Source organism: Saimiri boliviensis, chromosome 14 (genome assembly GCF_048565385.1).
Source record: "Saimiri boliviensis isolate mSaiBol1 chromosome 14, mSaiBol1.pri, whole genome shotgun sequence".
Lineage (NCBI taxonomy): Eukaryota > Metazoa > Chordata > Mammalia > Primates > Cebidae > Saimiri > Saimiri boliviensis.
The window spans coordinates 27,459,992-27,480,676 of NC_133462.1; the positions used below are offsets into that span (position 1 = coordinate 27,459,992).

The 20,685-nt window shown below is 45.2% G+C and overlaps 1 protein-coding gene and 1 long non-coding RNA gene across 4 annotated transcripts in view; one reads left to right on the forward strand and one right to left on the reverse strand.

Annotated features, from left to right (window-relative positions):
• The window catches only part of LOC104650337 (uncharacterized), an 86,898-nt gene that overhangs the window by 39,822 nt on the left and 26,391 nt on the right, over nt 1–20,685 (forward strand). Inside the window, exon 1 of one of the 2 annotated variants that reach the window (XM_039465459.2) lies at nt 20,179–20,268. The exons of the other annotated variant lie outside the window; for it this stretch is intronic. Within the exon in view, the coding sequence (XP_039321393.2) occupies nt 20,266–20,268 (3 nt within the window). The 5' untranslated portion in view covers nt 20,179–20,265. Of the gene's footprint in view, nt 1–20,178; nt 20,269–20,685 lie in introns of those variants that run through there. 2 annotated transcript variants of the gene reach the window in all.
• LOC141581140 (uncharacterized) overlaps nt 9,671–20,685 on the reverse strand; it is a 53,835-nt gene continuing 42,820 nt past the window's right edge. The window contains exons 3-7 of one of the 2 annotated variants that reach the window (XR_012513688.1): nt 19,893–20,674; nt 16,996–17,113; nt 14,459–14,610; nt 13,374–13,474; nt 9,671–13,106 (exon numbers count right to left, since the gene is read on the reverse strand). This is a non-coding gene — a long non-coding RNA (uncharacterized LOC141581140). The remainder of the gene's footprint in view (nt 13,107–13,373; nt 13,475–14,458; nt 14,611–16,995; nt 17,114–19,892; nt 20,675–20,685) is intronic. The other variant, XR_012513691.1, reaches the window with a different exon arrangement.

The following is a 20,685-nucleotide window of genomic DNA, read 5'->3' on the forward strand; positions in this document are numbered from 1 at the left end:
GTGGAGAAAGCCTCTTTACCCACCAGCCCTTCTCCACCACTGACCCCCTAAAGTGAAAACAGCATACTCTCTCCTACACAGAAAAACCCCAAGTCATCTTAAATTTAATGCAATCCTTTTTCTTTCCTTCTTTCTTTCTTTTTTTTTTTTTTTTGAGACTGAGAGTTTTGCTGGTTACCCAGGCTGGAGTGCAATGGCGCGATCTCGCCTCACCGCAACCTCCGCCTCCTGGGTTCAGGCAATTCTCCTGCCTCAGCCTCCTGAGTAGCTGGGATTACAGTCACACGCCACCATGCCCAGCTAATTTTTTGTGTTTTTAGTAGAGACGGGGTTTCACCATGTTGACCAGGATGGTCTCAATCTCTTGACCTCGTGATCCACCCGCCTTGGCCTCCCAAAGTGCTGGGATTACAGGCGTGAGCCACCGCGCCGGGCGCAATCCATTTTCTTAACCCACAGCCCCACATGGGCAGATTGCCAGGAGCTCCTGTTAATGCTGCTTACTGCAGAGAAGTGACATAGAGTGACACAGGCAACCCTCCAGGACCTGGATATAAATGCCCTGGCAGGCACAGTTAATGCCCACTGGTATGCTAAGGAACACTAGCTGTTAACAAATCCCCAATGGAACCCCAGTAGGGCAAAGGGATTATAATGCCTGCTGGCATTTCAGGAGGCACGTCTAAAAGGGATCAAGGCAGGAGGGAAGAAGGCCCTGATTATGGGAAAAATTTGAAATGTCCGTCAGAAGGCAGATGAGGCCCAAGTTAGTTTTTTTTTTTTTGAGGCGGAGTTTCACTCTTGTTACCCAGGCTGGAGGGCAATGGTGTGATCTCGGCTCACCGCAACCTCCGCCTCCTGGGTTCAGGCAATTCTCCTGCCTCAGCCTCCTGAGTAGCTGGGATTACAGGCACGCGCCACCATGCCCAGCTAATTGTTTTTAGTATTTTTAGTAGAGACAGGGTTTCACCATGTTGACCAGGATGGTCTCGATCTCTTGACCTCGTGATCCACCCACCTCGGCCTCCCAAAGTGCTGGGATTACAGGCTTGAGCCACCGCACCTGGCCCCAAGTAAGTTTTATAAAAGGCTCTGTATGGCCAGGAGCGGTGGCTCAAGCCTGTAATCCCACCTCTTTGGGAGGTAGAGGCAGGTGGATCACGAGGTCAGGAGTTCAAGTCCAGACTGGCCAACATGGTGAAACCCCATCTCTACTAAAAAGTACAAAAAATAATTAGCTGGGCATGGTGGCTCATGCCTGTAATCCCAGCTACTTGGGAGACTGAGGTAGGAGAATTTCTTGAACCGGGACCCAGGAGGTGGAGGTTGCAGTGAGCTGAGATCCCGCCACTGTACTCCAGCCTGGGCTACAGGTGAGACTCCATTTCAAAAAAAAAGACTCTGTAAGGCCTATCAACTTTACACTCCATTTAACCCAGAGACAGCAGGAAATCAATGTACAGTAAATGAAGCCTTTGTTAGTCAGGCACAAAGTCATTAAAAAACAAAAACAAAAACAAAAAACTCCCAAAGCTAAAAGGGTTTAAAGGCCTAACTGCGACTCAGCTAACACAGGTGATCCTCAAAGTGTTCATTAATTGTAAGAGAGAGGCCAAAAGGGAGTCTAAAAGAGAAGCAGAACAAAAGCTTAAAAGGAAAGCAGATCTGTTGATCACGGCTCTCACAGAAAGGGGGGCAAATGTAACAAGAGGATGTGGCCAAGGTCATGAACAAGGGAGAGATTTAACCTAAGAGAACCTCAAAAACCAGCCTAGGCTAAAGAGAGATCAGTGTGCAATATGCAAAAAGAAACAACACTGAAAAAATAGATGCCCAGAAAGGGATGCAGTTAACGGTAGTAAAAGCCAGAGAAGGACTCAAGAAACTAACCTATCGACCTGGCGGGGGCAGAATGCTGTAAGAACTAAGTCACACCAGGTACACCATTTCTCTAGGTCCCTAGGAGTTTATGATCAAAATAGAAGTAGAGGGCCAAAAAAATAAATTTCATGGTAAACACAGGTGCTAAACTCTCAGTAGTAACTCAATCAAACCATTTAAACCATTAACTAAAACAAGCTACTATAATTGGAACCACAAAAGTGGCCCCCCCTCTGGGCTGGGTGCTGTGGCTCAAGCCTGTAATCCCAGCACTTTGGGAGGCCGAGGCGGGTGGATCACGAGGTCAAGAGATCGAGACCATCCTGGTCAACATGCTGAAACCCCGTCTCTACTAAAAATACAAAAAAAAAAAAAATTAGCTGGGCATGGTGGCGCGTGCCTGTAATCCCAGCTACTCAGGAGGCTGAGGCAGAAGAATTGCCTGAACCCAGGAGGCGGAGGTTGCGGTGAGCCGAGATCGCGCCATTGCACTCCAGCCTGGGTAACAAGAGCAAAACTCTGTCAAAAAAAAAAAAAAAAAAAAAAAAACTGGTGCAAAACTTGTGAGCCGTAAATTGGGCTACAGTCATTATTGACCCAGGAGTGCTGCACCCCTATACATTAATAACTCTTATTCCAGCAAGCACAGCCTGGTTAACAGTCCTAATCTAAAAAATGTTTTTTTCTGCCCCCGCCTGGCACCAATAAGTCAACCATTATTTGCCTTCCAGTGGGACAATGTTTAGCTCACTTAGACCAGACTTCTGCAAGGGTTTTAAAACTCTCCTGCAATCTTTAGGGAAGCATTGGCAACAAACCTTAAAGCATATACTCCTCCCAACAAGGAGTGTGTCCTATTACAATATGTGGATAATCTTTTGCTAGCAGCTCCTACCCTAGAAAATTGCTACCTAGAGACACAAAAATTACTCCACCTGTTATGGAAGGCAGGCTATACGGTGTCAAGCAAAAAGGTCCAAGTCTGTTTAAAGAGAGTTAGCTACCTGGGGTTTCACCTAAGCCAAGGGAAGCAAAAATTAGGGTTACCCTGGATACAGGCCACCTGTAGACTTCCAATTCCAAACTGCAGGCGACACATAAAACATTTTTTAGGAGCAGTAGGGTTCTGCCGTGTCTGGGTTCCACACTTCTCACTCATAGTAAAGCCCTTGTATATGGCCACTAAAAGTGGGGGAAAAGGAGCCGTTCTGTTGAAGAACTAAACCAGGAAAAGGCATTTAAACAAATTAAGCAGGACTTAACTGAAGCCCCTGCTTTGGAACTACCAGACATAGCCAGGCCTTTCTTCCTATATGTACACAAGCGGGAAGGAATGGCCATCAGAGTCTTAACTCAAGTTCTAGAATCTTGGCAGTATCCTGTGGTCTCCTTATCCAAGCAACTAAATGTAGTGGCACAAGAATGCCCCCCCCCCTTCCATCTTAAGGCGTTAACTGCCAAGGCTATGCTGGTAAATGAAGCAAATAAACTAACCCTGGGATTTAACTGTGTGACTGCTATGCTCAGTCTTAACCATAATATATCAAAGAAGACACCACTGGGCTGGGTGAGTGGCTTACGCCTGTAATCTCAACACTTTGGGAGGCCAAGGGAGGGGGATCACCTGAGGTCCGGAGTTTGAGACCAGCCTGACCAACATGGAGAAACCTTGTCTCTACTAAAAATACAAAATCAAAATTAGCCAGGTTTGGTGGCAGGTGCCTGTAATCCCAGCTACTCAGGAGGCTGAGGCAGAAGAATCACTTGAACCTGGGAGACGGAGTTGCAGTGAGACAAGATTGTGCCATTGCACTCCAGCCTGGGGAACACGAGTGAAACTGTCTTAAACACAATAACAACAACAACAACAAAGAAAATGCCACTGGTTGTCAAATCCAAGAATTACTCAATATCAAGGGCTCTTATGCAAGAATTCTGTGTAACTCTAGAAATTGTAAAAACCCTCAACGCAGCCACCCTGCTTCCCGTAACACTCTATGACTGCATAAGAACAGTAAATGAAGTCTTTTCTAGCAGGAAGGGTCTTACAGATCACCCTGTCCAGAACCCAGATGCAGAATACTTCACTGACGGGAGCAGTTTTATAAAGGCAGAAAATCAAATGGCTGAACATGCAGTAGTAACTTTGGGCTCAGTAGTAGAGGTCCAATGCTTGCCAACAGGAACATCAGCCCAGAAAGCAGAATTTTTTTTTTTTCTTTTGTTTTTTGAGACAGAGTTTCGCTCTTGTTACCCAGGCTGGAGTGCAATGGCACGATCTCGGCTCACCACAACCTCCGCCTCCTGGGTTCAGGCAATTCTCCTGCCTCAGCCTCCTGAGTAGCTGGGATTACAGGCATGCACCACCATGACCAGCTAATTTTTTGTATTTTTAGTAGAGACGGGGTTTCACCATGTTGACCAGCATGGTCTCGATCTCTTGACCTCGTGATCCACCCGCCTCAGCCTCCCAAAGTGCTGGGATTACAGGCTTGAGCCACCGCGCCCGGCCTCAGAAAGCAGAATTAATAGCTTTAACCAGAGGGCAAAAGAGCCAACATATCCACTAACTCCAAATATGCATTACCACCCTGCACTGTGCATGGGAATATCTATAAAAAAAAAGAGGTCATGAATCAGAAGGTCAGGAGTTGGAGACCAGTCTGGCCAGCATGGTGAAACCCCGTCTCTACTAAAACACAAAAATTAGCCAGGCATGGTGGCACGTGCCTGTAATCCCAGCTACTCTGGAGGCTGAGGCAGGAGAATTGTTTGAACCTGGGAGGTGGAGGTTGCAGGGAGCCGAGATCATGCCACTGCACTCTAACCTGGCCAACAGAGTGAGACTCCATATCAAAAAAAAAAAAAAAAAAAAAAAAGATGGCTTTTAACAGCCCAAGGTACAAACATAAAGTATCCAGAAGAAATTCTGCAGCTTTTAAATGCAGTATGAGCACTAAAAAAAGTAGCTGTTATACACTGTAAAGGCCACAAGAAAGCAGCAACACCAGAAGCTAAAAAAAAAATTAAAAAGCAAACAAGAGGGCTAAGCGGGCAGCCCTAGATGGTGTCCCTGCATCCCACATAGAGGCTAGAAAGGCTGCCTGTCCTAGGACCCTTCTACCAGAGGCACTCTGTTCAAAAACTCCAAATTGGCCGGGCGCGGTGGCTCAAGCTTGTAATCCCAGCACTTTGGGAGGCGGAGGCGGGTAGATCACAAGGTCGAGAGATCGAGACCATCCTGGTCAACATGGTGAAACCCCGTCTCTACTAAAAATACAAAAAATTAGCTGGGCATGGTGGCACGTGCCTGTAATCCCAGCTACTCAGGAGGCTGAGGCAGGAGAATTGCTTGAACCCAGGAGGCGGAGGTTGCAGTGAGCCGAGATCGCGCCATTGCACTCCAGCCTGGGTAACAAGAGCGAAACTCCATCTCAAAAAAAAAAAAAAAGGGCCGGGCGCCGTGGCTCACGCCTGTAATCCCAGCACTTTGGGAGGCCGAGGTGGGTGGATCATGAGGTCAAGAGATCAAGACCATCCTGGTCAACATGGTGAAACCCCGTCTCTACTAAAAACACAAAAAATTAGCTGGGCATGGTGGCGCGTGCCTGTAATCCCAGCTACTCAGGAGGCTGAGGCAGGAGAATTGCCTGAACCCAGGAGGCAGAGGTTGCGGTGAGCCGAGATCGCGCCATTGCACTCCAGCCAGGGTAATGAGCGAAACCCTGTCTTAAAAAAAAAAAAAAAAAAAAACAAAAACTCCAAATTACTCTCCAAACCAAAAGGCCTGGTTTGTTCAGGATACTGGGAGCTATACCGAAGGAAGACAATGGAAGTTTGCAAATGAGAAGTTAGCCATTTGGGAAGTCATAGCCCCTAGATTTGTAAAACAATTCCACCAAGGGACTCACATGGGAAAAACAGTATTAAAAGCACTGTTAGAATGCCACTTCTATGTGCCATGGCTCACTGTCACCTCTTGAGCTGTTTGTAAACAATGCTTAACCTGTGCCCAGAGCAACCCACGGCAGGGGCCAACCTGGCCCCCAGGGAATTCGAAAAGTAGGGGCAGTACCTTGCAAAAATTTGCTTCTAAATTTTACAGAACTGCCTGGGCAGGAGGCTGTCACAATATGTTAGTGTTTATCTGTACCTACTCAGGTTGGGTAAAGGCTTTCCCCTCCAGAACAGAAAAGGCACAAGACGCAACTAGAATATTATTAAAAAATATTATCCCCAGATTTGGGCTACCTTCAACTACAGGGTCAGGCAATGGCCCAGCATTTGTAGCCAAAATTGTTCAAAATCTAACATGGCTCTTAAAAATAAATGAAAAATGGGCTGGGCGCGGTAGCTCACACCTATAATCCCAGCACTTCGGGAGGCCGAGGCAGGTGGATCACAAGGTCAAAAGATCGAGACCATCCTGGTCAACATGGTGAAACCGTGTCTCTACTAAAAATACAAAAAATTAGCTGGGCATGGTGGCACGTGCCTGTAATCCCAGCTACTCAGGAGGTTGAGGCAGGAGAATTGCCTGAACCCAAGAGGTGGAGGTTGTGGTGAGCCGAGATCGCACCATTGCACTCCAGCCTGGGTAACAAGAGTGAAACTCAGTCTCAATAAATAAATAAATAGATAAATAAATAAATGAAAAATGGAGGGAGGGGGGCCCTGATGCTCAGGCTGGGTCCTTGCCTTCCAAAAAAAAAAAAAAAAAGAGAGAGAGAAAAAAAATAAATGAACTAAAAACTGCATATTCCCTATTGACCATAGAGCTCAAGAAAGGTTGAGCCTATCAATCAAATGCTCAAGCAGCTATTAAAAAATTCTGCCAGAAAACCTATTTGCAGTGGGATCCAGTCGTGCCCATGGTCCTCCTCCAAAACAGGGGTATCCCCACCACACAAACTGGGTATTCACCCTAGAAAATTTTGTTTGGCTGGCCACTCCCTATCATAACCCAAATTAAAGGGAACATCAAAAGCCAGGAGAATTAATCCTGAGAAAGCAAATCAGGCCTTAGGTACAACTATGTGGAAATACAGGGTTAGGTTTCAGAAATATTACATATTCGTCTAACAGATCCTGTGCATCCATTTAAACCCAGGGATTCAGTGTGGATCAAGAAGTGGAGCCCAACCACATTGGGGCCAAAATGGGGCGGGCCTGATATTGTAATGTTGTCCATCCCAACTGCAATTAAAGTTGCAGGCATCGGACCCAGAATCCACTATAGCTGGTTAAAGCCAGCAGCCGCACAGGAAAAGCGAACCAGTAAGCAGGATCCAAAGCACCCAACTGGACTGATCCTGCAATGAGACCAAGCTACCAGCAGGAGCAACAGCCCTGCTCTAGTCACACAACCAGAGCCTAACCAGTCCACTCATGGCAGAAGCTTAAGGAGTCATCGAACTAAAAGTGGCTAAAAATCTTAAGCCTAATTTCGATCTTAGTACTGTTAACTATTCTATTACTATGCTGTCATCTTTGCCAACCCCTATGTCTAAGTAAAGATTCATCCTGTCCCTGTGTAGTAGTATAAAAATGTTAATTTTTACTTTATTATAGTTAACTTCAAGATCTTTACAAAAGAAAGAGTAACCGGTAAAAGAATGTGCTTACTGCCTGCAGACTACTTGAACTGGGAATACAGTAGTTAAAAATCTTGCTCTATCAAATATATTATAAGTATACGGGACTCAGGGGCTTGTACTTACAATCAAACAATTTATTCAGTTTGTAACCCAGGCAATAATCAACTGTATGTGTGTTATAACCCCAAGTTAAAGCCTGGAACTTGGTTTAAGGTCCAAGATAAGTCAATAAAAGGGAACCTACTAAATCAAACCAAAGTCTCCCTTTTCCATGAAAAAACCCCCACAAATCTGTACTTTAATTTCTGTCAAACAACATTCACATGGACAACTTAGCCCAATAAGGTATATAATGTGCCATTTACGGCACAAACCCAGTCTCATTGGCCTGCATTCTACTTGCTCAAAAACATAGTGCTGGTATTGCCACACACGGACACATATCCCAACTGCCAACAAACCACCACCAAATAAAATAATGTTTATAAAAATATTAACAAAAACAAATTGTAAGGCAAACAGCTGCCACCCTGTCACCCTTACCATCCTCAAGTCGAACATGCCCATGTGAACCACGGGCTACTTATCACAGTGTATTTAAGTAATAAGAAAACAGTCACCTTACGTAGTACTAACAAAAAACTTGAAACCATCCAGCTCAACACCAGTTCTGAGTTTTCAAGTCACCTTATAAAAATTGTAAAAACAACTAACCAGGAGATTTTCAAACCCCCTCCAGTAGCCAATAATCTGCTCAACTGGCTAATAGTATAACTAACAATCTACGTGTTTCTTCTTGCTGTGTCTGTGAAGACACTAACATGGAAAATCAATGGCCACGGAAAGCAAAAGAGTTAATACGATAAGAAAATTTTACCTTAAGCCTCACCCCTCCCAAGCTCACACTCAAGCACTCAAGTACTTAACTCCTAAAAACTTCCATAGTCCGGAGGTACTGTATTGCCCACCGGGGGAACACTTTTGTTAACCCACTAGGAGAAATCACTGGTTTAGGGCAGCAATTTTACAACCAACGGTGGGAAAAACTTTGTGGCAGGGCAAAAATAAACAACGTAAAACTAACTCCAGGTTGCCATGCTACAACCCATTTTTTCACTTCCCAGTTTTAAATCACTCCTGGTATCAATTTGAAGCACCCAATAGCTGGCAAGCACCCCCAGGCCTTTATTTATTTTATTTTATTTATTTTATTTATTTATTTATTTATTTATTTTTTGAGACGGAGTTTCGCTCTTGTTACCCAGGCTGGAGTGCAATGGCGCGATCTCGGCTCACCGCAACCTCCGCCTCCTGGGTTCAGGCAATTCTCCTGCCTCAGCCTCCTGAGTAGCTGGGATTACAGGCATGTGCCACCATGTCCAGCTAATTTTTTGTATTTTTAGTAGAGGCGGGGTTTCACCATGTTGACCAGGATGGTCTCGATCTCTTGACCTCGTAATCCACCCGCCTCGGCCTTCCAAAGTGCTGGGATTACAGGCGTGAGCCACCGCGCCCGGCCCCAGGCCTTTATTAAATTTGCCCACAGTGAGCATATTGACAATTACCAGCTAATGGAACAGGAGGTCTGCACACTAAGAAAAATCAGATGATGCTTCTTCTTGTTCCTTTACAGCTATGAGAAAATCTAGGATGCCCTGTTTATAATAAAGTAAAAAACAGAAGTACAAGAAGTATAAATATCAGAGAAGGTATAAAAATAGAAAACTGGAAAAACACTAATTGGCCACCTAAAAGAATTATTCAATATTATAGGCCAGCTACATGGGCACAAGACAGGTCATGGGGGAACCATACTCCTATTTGGATGCTTAATTGCACTATAAGATCACAAGCAGTGCCCAAAATCATTACCGATAAAACTGCATAAGCAGCTGGGCGCGGTGGCTCAAGCCTGTAATCCCAGCACTTTGGGAGGCCGAGGCGGGTGGATCCCAAGGTCAAGAGATCGAGACCATCCTGGTCAACATGGTGAAACCTCGTCTCTACTAAAAATACAAAAAATTAGCTGGGCATGGTGGCACATGCCTGTAATCCCAGCTACTCAGGAGGCTGAGGCAGGAGAATTGCCTGAACCCAGGAGGCAGAGGTTGCGGTGAGCCGAGATCGTGCCATTGCACTCCAGCCTGGGTAACAAGAGTGAAACTCCGTCTCAACAAAAAAAATAAAATAAAATAAAATAAAAAATAAAATGTAGCTGGGCGTGGTGGCACATATCTGTAATCCCAGCTACTTGGGAGGCTGAGCCAGGAGAATGGCTTGAACCTGGGAGGTGGAGCTGGCAGTGAGCTGAGAGCATGTCATTGCACTCCAGCCTGGGCTACACAGAGAGACTCTGTCTCAAAAATAAAATAAAATTAATGTTTCAGAATACTGAAGAGAAAAATAAGATAAAATTCATGCAGGAAAGAAAAGCAGAAATAAAATTTTTCTTTCATAAGCAAACTTTCCTGAGTTATTCCCCCTCTTGTGGAATTGTATCCTGCTTTGTAAGTTTTATAAGTTTATAAATTTTTATATTGTTGTTCTCTATAGCTAATAACTGTAAGTTTCTGTAACACGGCAAAGGTCATAAAAAATGCCCAGCTAATAACTGTAAGTTTCTGTAACACAGCAAAGGTCATAAAAAATGCCCCATCAGGCAGAACTCCGGCCTTCTGGGTGTTGTAGCAGAAGGCAATAGATAAGGTACCTATTAGAATCCTTGAGCTCTACAAATAGCAAACATCTGGGTTGCACAGCAAGAGTCATATGTAAGCCTAAGTTAGGTGCCTGTCATTGCTTAATAAATTGTTTTGTTCAATACTTGCAAACTTGTTTTAGCGCCACTGTGTACTTCATGTATAAAAGGCCGGAGAGAGATCCAAGATGGCTGATCACTAGCTGCTCGGGATTGTAGCTCCCAGTGAAAACGCAAAGAATGAGAAGGATGCCATACCTTCACATGAATTCTTTTTTTTTTTTTTTTTGAGACGGAGTTTCGCTCTTGTTGCCCAGGCTGGAGTGCAATGGCGCGATCTCGGCTCACCGCAACCTCCGCCTCCTGGGTTCAGGCAATTCTCCTGCCTCAGCCTCCTGAGTAGCTGGGATGACAGGCACGCGCCACCATGCCCAGCTAATTTTTTGTATTTTTAGTAGAGACGGGGTTTCACCATGTTGACCATGATGGTCTCGATCTCTCGACCTCGTGATCCACCCGCCTCGGCCTCCCAAAGTGCTGGGATTACAGGCTTGAGCCACCGCGCCCGGCTTCACATGAATTCTTATTGCTCACGCACCAGGAGATTCCCAGCGGAGGAGCCCCATGGGTCGCCAGAGCGACTCTTGTGACCGGCGAGGCGGTTTTGCCGGCGCCTCGGAGCGTTGGTTCTTGGTGCAGAGTCAGAAAAGCACCATCAATCTTAACACCGCTGATTTAGTCGGCGCAGTGGGTTGCTCAGATTTTGGCACTGAGAATCAATAAGTTGGAAGTCCACTCAGAAACCCAATTACAAAGACGGTAATTATAAAGACCACAGATGGATAAGTCTACAACGAAGGGAAGAAAACAGTCAAAAAAAGGCTGAGAATACCCAAGATCAGAATGCCTCTCCCTTAGCAGGGGATCACAGTTCCTCATCAGCAACGAAACAAGACTTGATGGAGAACGAGTGTGTTCCAATTACAGCAGCAGGCTTCAAAATGTAGATAATGAGAAACTTCTGTGAATTAAAAGAACTTGTTCTAACACAATCTAAAGAAACTAAGAACTTTGAAAAAAGGTTTGACGAAATGTCAACAAGAATACAAAATTTAGAGAGGAAAATAAGTGAATTGATGGAGCTGAAAAACACAATACGAGAACTATGTGAAGTATGCACAAGTTTTAACAGCCGAATTGATCAAGCAGAAGAAAGGATATCAGAGGTCGAAGACCAACTCAATGAAATAAAACTAGAAGACAAGATTAGAGAAAAAAGGATAAAAAGGAATGAGCAAAGTCTCCAAGAAATATGGGACTATGTGAAAAGACCTAATCTACGCTTGATAGGTGTACCTGAATGTGACGAAGAGAATGAATCCAAGCTGGAAGATACGCTTCAGGATATTATTCAGGAAAATTTTCCCAACTTAGTAAGGCAGGATAATATTCAACTCCAGGTAATACAGAGAACACCACAAAGATATTCCTCAAGAAGAGCAACTCCAAGGCACATAATCGTCAGATTCACCAGGGTTGAAATGAAGGAAAAAATACTAAGGGCAGCCAGAGAGAAAGGTCAAGTTACCCACAAAGGGAAGCCTATCAGACTTACAGCAGATCTCTCAGCAGAAACCCTACAAGCCAGAAGAGAGTGGGGACCAATATTCAACATCCCTAAAGAAAAGAACTTTCAACCAAGAATTTCACATCCAGCCAAACTAAGCTTCATAAGTGACGGAAAAATAAAGTTTTTTGTGAAAAAGCAAGCACTCAGAGAATTAATCACCACCAGGTCTGCTTTACAAGAGCTTCTGAAAGAACCACCACATATAGAAAGGAACAAACAGTATCAGCCTTTCTAAAAAATACCAAAAAGTAAAGAACATCAATATAATGAAGAATTTACATCAACTAATGGGCAAAAGAGCCAGCTAATATTAAATGGCAGTATTAAACTCACATATATCATTATTAATTCTAAATATAAATTGACTAAATTCCCCAATTCAAAGACAGACAGGCAATTTGGACAAAAAACTAAAACCCATTGGTATGCTGCATCCAGACCCATCTCACATTCAAGGATACACAAAGACTCAAAACAAGGGATGGAGAAAGATTTACCAACCAGAGAGCAAAAATAAATAAATAAAAAGCAGAAGTTACAATTTTTGCCTCTGATAAAATAGTCTTTAAATCAACAAAGATCAAAAGAAGCAAAGAAGGACATTATATAATGATAAAAGAATGCAACAGCAAGAAGAGTTAAAGATCCTAAATATATACGCACCCAATACAGGAATACCCAGACATACAAGACTTATAAAGAGACTTAGACTCCCACACAATGAGAGTGGGAGACTTCAACATTAATATTAGACAGATCAATGCTACAGAAAATTAACAACGATATCCAGGACTTGAACTCAGATCTGGAACAAGTAAATGTAATTAACATTTATAGAACGCTCCACTTTACACAAAATATACACTCTTATCAGTACCACATCATATCAACTTAGAAGTTTAAATGAAATGTTGGTTGGCTCCTTGTTTGTTATTCTCTTCCGTCATTTTCTTTCATGTCTCCATTATTAAGGACAATTATAGGCATACCCATATTTAGACTGCATTCTAGCCCGGGCAATAAAGCAATACCCCCATTCTCTCAAGCCCTGTCTTTGTTAAGGGCTCAGCCATTTTAAATCCAAGTAAACCTGGGCCAGTGCACACCTAAAACAAGCTCCTTCTGCAACCTCAATAGTCTTTTCAGTCTCTCAAATTTTGCAACATTCCCATGCATGAACCCACAGCCCGAGTCAGGATTCTCCCCAATGACCCTTCCGTGGTACCTGCACAATCCGGGAGAGACACGGTGCTGTGGGTGCCAAGCTGCTCAGGGAGGGCTCCAGGCCAGGGCACAGTCACTGTGTAGGGAAGAGACAGAACGCCGGGGTTCCGGCTGTCAGTAAAGCCACCATCTTGTGGCTGAAGGAAACTGAGGCCAAGCTGGGCAAGGACTCGGAGGTGCAGATTGTGGAGCTGACTGCGGGGAGGCCTGAGTCCTGCCACAGCTGCTTCCCACTGGTCCCAATCACCCCCTTCCCCTCTCTCTCGGGATGTCAGAACTGACACTCTCAACATTTCTAGGCTTCCAGGGGGTCCTGGCATCGTAGCTGTGTATCTCCCATTACCTGCAGGTCTCCGGGGCACAGAGGCTGGGTCTCTTGGAGCAGAAGACACAGAACAATGAAGAGTAAACCTGGAACTCTAGCTGCAGCGAGAGACAGAGGCCCTGCCAAACGCAAAAACCACGCTGTTACCGCCAGCTGCGTGCCTGATTAAACAGTTCCCAGCCCAGGGCCGGGCGCGGTGGCTCAAGCCTGTAATCCCAGCACTTCGGGAGGCCGGGGCGGGTGGATCACCAGGTCAGGAGATCGAGACCATCCTGGTGAACATGGTGAAACCCCGTCTCTACTAAAAATACAAAAAATTAGCTGGGCCTGGTGGCGCGTGCCTGTAATCCCAGCTACTCAGGAGGCTGAGGCAGGAGAATTGCCTGAACCCAGGAGGCGGTGAGCCGAGATCCCGCCATTGCACTCCAGCCTGGGTAACAAGAGCGAAACTCCGTCTCAAAAAAAAAAAAAAAAAAAAAAAAACAGTTCCCAGCCCAGTATCGCTCATCAGATAACTTTTTTTTTTTTCAGATGGACTCTCCCTCTGTCCTCCAGGCTGCAGTGCAGTGGTACGATTTCAGCTCACTGCAATCCACCTCCCGAGTTCAAACGATTTTTCTGACTCGGCCTCCCAGGTAGTTGGGACTTCAGGCATGCACAACCACGCTGGGCTAATTTTTGTATTTTTAGTAGAGATGGGATTTCTCCATGTTGGTCAGGCTGGTCTCAATCTATCGACCTCAGGTGATCCGCCTGCCTCGGTCTCCCAAAGTCCTGGGATTATACTACAGCTGGCCTGAATAACGTTTAAATTCCACCCTCTCAGGCTGTGCGATTAGATGATGGGCTGAATATGTGATTAGATGCTGGGCTGAATGAAGAAAGAGTGCCAGCCCAGGCTGCAGCCTTCTCAGCAAGGCTTATTTCCTGAGCTGAGCCAGGCCCACCCTAGAGAATATTTGCATTCAACCTTGTGTATAAGGTCATATGCATTTGTAAATAACATATTATATTGTGGCCGGGCATGGTGGCTCATGACTATAATCCCAGTACTCTGAAAGGCTGAGGTGGGTGGATAATGATGTCAGAAGTTGAAGACCAACCTGGTCAAGATGGAATTAGCTGGGTGGAGCAGTGCTTGCCTGTATTCCCAGCCACTCAGGAGGAGGCTGAGTCAAGAGAACCCGGGTGGCGGAGGTTGCAGTGAGCTGAGATCACACCACTGAACTTCAGCTGGGTGACAGCAATATTGTGTCTAAAAGAAAAAAAAAAAAGTTTAGCTTTTTTACCTTCCTGGCTTGTTGTCCTTTGAGCAGGCAGCCTGAGATTTTAAAAAGGAGGGAATTTTCTGAAATAAAATGTGAGCCACATGTGAAATTTGAATTTTCTAGTAGCCAAACTTTAGAAAGAAACAAGGAACAGGTTCAATTGATTGTAAAAATGTAATTAACGCAATATATCCAAAATGTCATTTTAATATAAGAAGAATATGTAATTATTAATGAAGTATATAAATATTTGCGGCCGGGCGCGGTGGCTCAAGCCTGTAATCCCAGCACTTTGGGAGGCCGAGGTGGGTGGATCACAAGGTTGAGAGATCGAGACCAATCTGGTCAACATGGTGAAACCCCATCTCTACTAAAAATACAAAAAATTAGCTGGGCATGGTGGCGCGTGCCTATAATCCCAGCTACTCAGGAGGCTGAGGCAGGAGAATTGCCTGAACCCAGGAGGCGGAAGTTGCGGTGAGCCGAGATCGTGCCATTGCACTCCAGCCTGGGTAACAAGAGCGAAACTCCGTCTCAAAAAAAAAAAAAAAAAAATATTTGCAACTACATTTTGAAACTAACTCTATATTTTACCTTTCTAGAACATTGCAGTTCAGACCAGGCTCCTTCCTGGCACCCAGGATCCACACATGGCAGCTGTGATGTGTGGAAGGGCCAGAGGTGAAGGAAGAACCTCCCCCTACCAATATCTCTCTTCAGTTCCAAGGGTGGAACAGATAGTGGCCATCGAAAGAGCTGAGGGCAGCAGGAACAAAATACCACAGGTAAACCACGGCTTACCACCTGTTGCCCACCTTTTAGAGATCAGGCAGTGAACAAAGGATGATGGCATCACAGAAGTTAAAAAAAAAACTCCATGTCTTCAATTCTGTCCACACTCTTAAACTCTTATATTTAGATATGGAGAAAATAGATTAAAGGCAAACATATTTTGCAGGCCAGGCGCAGTGGCTCACGCCTGTAATCTCAGCACTTTGGGAGGTCAAGGCAGGTGGATCACCTGAGGTCAGGAGTTCAAGACCAGCCTGGCCAACATGGTGAAACCCCATCTTAAAAAAAAAAAAAAAAGGGCCGGGCGTGGTGGCTCAAGCCTGTAATCCCAGCACTTTGGGAGGCCGAGGCGGGCGGATCACAAGGTCAAGAGATCGAGACCATCCTGGTCAACATGGTGAAACCCCGTCTCTACTAAAAATACAAAAAATTACCTGGGCATGGTGGCGCGTGCCTGTAACCCCAGCTACTCAGGAGGCTGAGGCGGGAGAATTGCCTGAACCCAGGAGGCGGAGGTTGTGGTGAGCCAAGATCGCGCCATTGCACTCCAGCCTGGGTAACAAGAGCGAAACTCCGTCTCAAAAAAAAAAAAAAAAAAGGCAGGCCGGGCACAGTGGCTCAAGCCTGTAATCCCAGCACTTTGGGAGGCCGAGGCGGGTGGATCACGAGGTCAAGGGATCAAGACCATCCTGGTCAACATGGTGAAACCCCATCTCTACTAAAAATACAAAAAATTAGCTGGGCATGGTGGCTCGTTCCTATAATCCCAGCTACTCAAGAGGCTGAGGCAGGAGAATTGCCTGAACCCAGGAGACGGAGGTTGTGGTGAGCCGAGATCGTGCCATTGCACTCCAGCCTGGGTAACAAGAGTGAAACTCCGTCTCAAAAAAAAAAAAAAAAATTAACTGGGCATCGTGGCATGTGTCTGTAATCCCAGCTACTCAGGAGGCTGAGGCAGGAGAATTGCCTGAACCCAGGAGGCAGAGATTGCGGTAAGCCGAGATTGCGCCATTGTACTCCAGCCTGGGTAATAAGAGCGAAACTCCATCTCAAAAAAAAAATAAAATAAAAAATAAAAATTTTTAAAAAGGCAAACTTATTTTGCTGTTTTTTGTCTGGCTGTGGTTATCTGTTTTCTTGAATGGTGACTGCACTCCTGTGTGCTCCTGTGGTGACTGCACAGGGTCTCAGGCATATGCCTGCCTCAGCCTCTCAAAGTGCTGGGATTACAGTTGTGAGCCACTGTGCCCGGCCAAAATCTTCTGTATATCGAATTGTAACCAGGCCAGGTGCAGTGGCTCATGCCTGTAATCCCAAAATTTTGGTAGACCAAGGTGGGCAAATCATGAGGTGAGGAGTTTGAGATCAGCCCGGCCAATATAGTAAAACCCTGTCTCTGTTAAAAATACAAATATTGGCAGGAGAATCACTTGAACCTACGAGGCAGAGGTTGTGGTAAGTCGAGATCATGCCATTGCACTTCAGCCTGGGTAACAAGAGTGAAAGTCCATCTCAAAAAAAAAAAAAAAATATATATATATATATATATACACACATATATATACACACACAAATATTACCTGGGTGTGGTGATGTGCACCTGTAGTCCCAGCTACTCAGGAGGCTGAGGCAGGAGAATTGCCTGAATCCAGGAGGCGAAGGTTGCGGTTAGCCGAGATCCCGCCGTTGAACTCCAGCCTGGGAAACAAGAGAGAAACTCCGTCTCAAAAAAACAAAAAAACAAAAAAACAAAAATTAGTTGGGTGTGGTGGCAGGTGCCTGTAATCTCAGCTACTTGAGAGGCTGCGACAGGAGAATGGCTTGAACCCGGGAAGTGGGGTTGTGGTGAGCTGAGACTGTGCCACTGTACTCCAGCCTGGGCGACAGAGTAAAACTCCATCTCAACAACAACAATAACTACCATATCTGTAATACTGTATTTGACAGTTTTATAACTTGTCTAGTGAAATAAGTGTCTTTATTATTGGAGACTTTTTCAGAAATGCTCCATGAGCAAAACATATTTTCTAATAGCCTTTTAGCTGCGAATATAACATCTGACTTTTCACATGAGAAAACTTTTTTTGTTTTTGAATAACAACTAATATTGTTGTTGTTATCTGTTTTCTCGAGTGGTGACTGCACTCCTGTGCACTAGAGAAAACAGATAACAACAACGTTGGAATTCATTCCTTTGACACATTCCCATTACTATTATTATTATTATTATTATTATTATTATTATTTTTAGAGACAGGGTCTTGCTATGTTGCCCAGGCTGGAGTGCAGTGGCTATTCATAGGGGCGATCCGACTACTGACCAGGACGGGAGTTTTGACCTGCTATGTTTTTGACCCGGGCCGGTTCACCCCTCCTTGGGCAGCCTGGTGGTCCCCCGCTCCTGGGAGGTCACCATATTGATGCCGATCTTAGTGTGGACACCCGATCAGCATAGTGCACTGCAGCCCAGAGCTCTGGGGCTCAAGTGATCCTCCCACCTCAGCCTCCTGAGTAGCTGGGACTACAGGCACGCGCCACTGCGCCTGACTCCATTACTTTTTTATTTTATTTTATTTTATTTTTATTTTTTTTTTGAGACGCAGTTTCGCTCTTGTTACCCAGGCTGCAGTGCAATGACACGATCTCGGCTCACCACAACCTCCGCCTCCTGGGTTCAAGCAATTCTCCTGCCTCAGCCTCCTGAGTAGCTGGGATTACAGGCACGTGCCACCATGCCCAGCTAATGTTTTGTATTTTTAGTAGAGACGGGGTTTCACCATGTTGACTAGGATGGTCTCGATCTCTCGACCTCGTGATCCACCCGCCTCGGCCTCCCAAAGTGCTAGGATTACAGGCTTGAGCCACCGTGCCCGGCCTTCCATTACTTTTTTAAAGAGCTTAAAAAAAAATTTTTTTTTTTGAGCACCTTGGCTCATGCCTGTAATCCCAGCATTTGAGGAGGCTGAGGTAGGCAGATCACCTGAGGTCAGGAGTACAAGACCAGCCTGGCCAACATAGTGAAACCCATTTCTACTAAAGATACAAAAAATTAGCCAGGTATGGTGGCATGCACCTGTAATTTCCGACACTCAAAAAACTGAGACAGGTGAATCACTTGAACCTGGGATGCAGAGGTTGCAGTGAGCCGAGATTGCAGCACTGCACTCCAGCCTCCAGCCTAGGCAACAAAAGCAAAACTCAGTCTCAAAAAAAAAAAAAAAAAAAGTATATACATATATATATAGGCTCTGCAAGATACTCTACATAACCTATGAATTATCTGATAAGAACAAAAACTGAAAACTTTGGAAACTGGGAGATGTACTAAGACCCTGAGTTTTGGTCATACTATGACCTACATGAGAGCCTAACCAAATTGGAGAGTTTTTTTTTTTTTTTTTTTGAGATGGAGTTTCGCTCTTGTTACCCAGGCTGGAGTGCAATGGCTCAATCTCGGCTCACCGCAACCTCCGCCTCCTGGGTTCAGGCAATTCTCCTGCCTCAGCCTCCTGAGTAGCTGGGATTACAGGCACGTGCCACCATGCCCAGCTAATTTTTTGCACCATTAGTAGAGACGGGGTTTCACCATGTTGACCAGGATGGTCTCGATCTCTTGACCTCGTGATCCACCCGCCTCGGCCTCCCAAAGTGCTGGGATTACAGGTTTGAGCCACCGTGCCCGGCCTTTTATATACTTTATTAATAATTACATCTTTCTCACACATTAAAATGATAATATTATGGACATATTGGGTTGATTACGTTGTTACAATCAATTCAACCTTAATACATGAGGTTCTATTATCAGGTGCATAACCTATCCAATGACTTTATAATAGTCATCACATTTTTTTCACTCTCAGTGAGTCTGATTGTCATCCGTCTCAATTACAAAAGAAATCCTGTCAATTTATTTAGCTTTGCTTAATACTATTGTATCTGGACTAGGTGTGGTGGCTGGCTCCTGTAATCCTTTTTTTTTTTTTTTTTTTTTAAAGTTTGGATACTAGAAAATTTAAAACTCACATGTGGCTCTCATTTTTTTATTTTTTAAAGTCGGGGTTTCACCATGTTGGTCAGGCTGGTCTTGAACTCCTGACCTCAGGTGATCCGCCCACCTTGGCCTCCAAAGTGCTTGGATTACAGGCCTGAGCCACCATGCCCGGCTGTGGCTCTCATTTTATTTCAGAGGATTGCCTCCTTTCTAAAACCTCAGCCTGCCTGCTCAAAGACCAGAAGCCAGGAAGGTAAAAAAGCTGAAATTTAAAAATAATTGTTGGCCGGGCCCGGTGAGGTCAGGAGTTCAAGACCAGCCCGACCAACATGTTAAAAACCTCGTCTTTATAAAAAATAAATAAATAAATAAAAATAAAATAATAAAAAAAATAATTATTGTATCCTTTTCATTTGTTTATAGCCATACAAAATATTATTTTAAAATGCATGTGACTTTACACACAAGTTTAAAGGTTAATACTTTCTGTGGTGGGCCGGGCTCAGTTCAGGGAGAAAGCGCCTGCCTGAAAAGGCTGCATCATAGGCTGTCAGTTTCCTTCACTCGCCCTAGAATGTTATCTTCTGTCACTCAGGGCCTGAGAAGGTGGGGTTTTAAACGTTATCGAATCAGCGACGCTGGGCTGGGACTCATCCAATCAGGCACGCAGCTGGAGCAGACAGGAAGGCTTCCGGGATGTGGCGGGGCCTTTGTCTCTTGCTGCAGCCGGAGCTCCGGGTCTGGTTTTCTCTTCTCTGTGTCTTCGGCTCCTAGAAGCCCAGCCTCTGTGGCCCTGTGACCTGCGGCTTTTGGGCGATCCACAGCTACAACGCCAGGAACCCCTGGAAGTTCAGAAATGGTGAGCATGCCAGTCCGACATTCCGAGAAAAGGGAAGGGGTTGGTTGGAACCGATGGGAAGTGGCTGTGGCAGGACTCGGGCCTCCCCGCAGTCAGCTCCACAATCTGTGCCCCGAGTTCTTTGCCCGGCTCAACCTCAGTCCCCTTCAACCATAAGATGGCGGCTGTGCTTACAGCCGTTCCTGGTGTACTGTCTCTTGCCTGTGCACTGACTGTGCCCTGGTCTGGAGTCATCTCTGAGAAGCTCTGCACCCGCAGCATCGCATCTCTTCCAGATTGTGCAGGGACCACAAGAGGGTACTCAGGGGAGAATCCTGACTCCGGGTGCGGGTTCCATGAGTGTGAAGAGTTTTGGTCTGTGGGGTTCCCAGTTCCTCTTTTCTTCTGTTAATGTATGGGAGTCACCCTAAAAACATT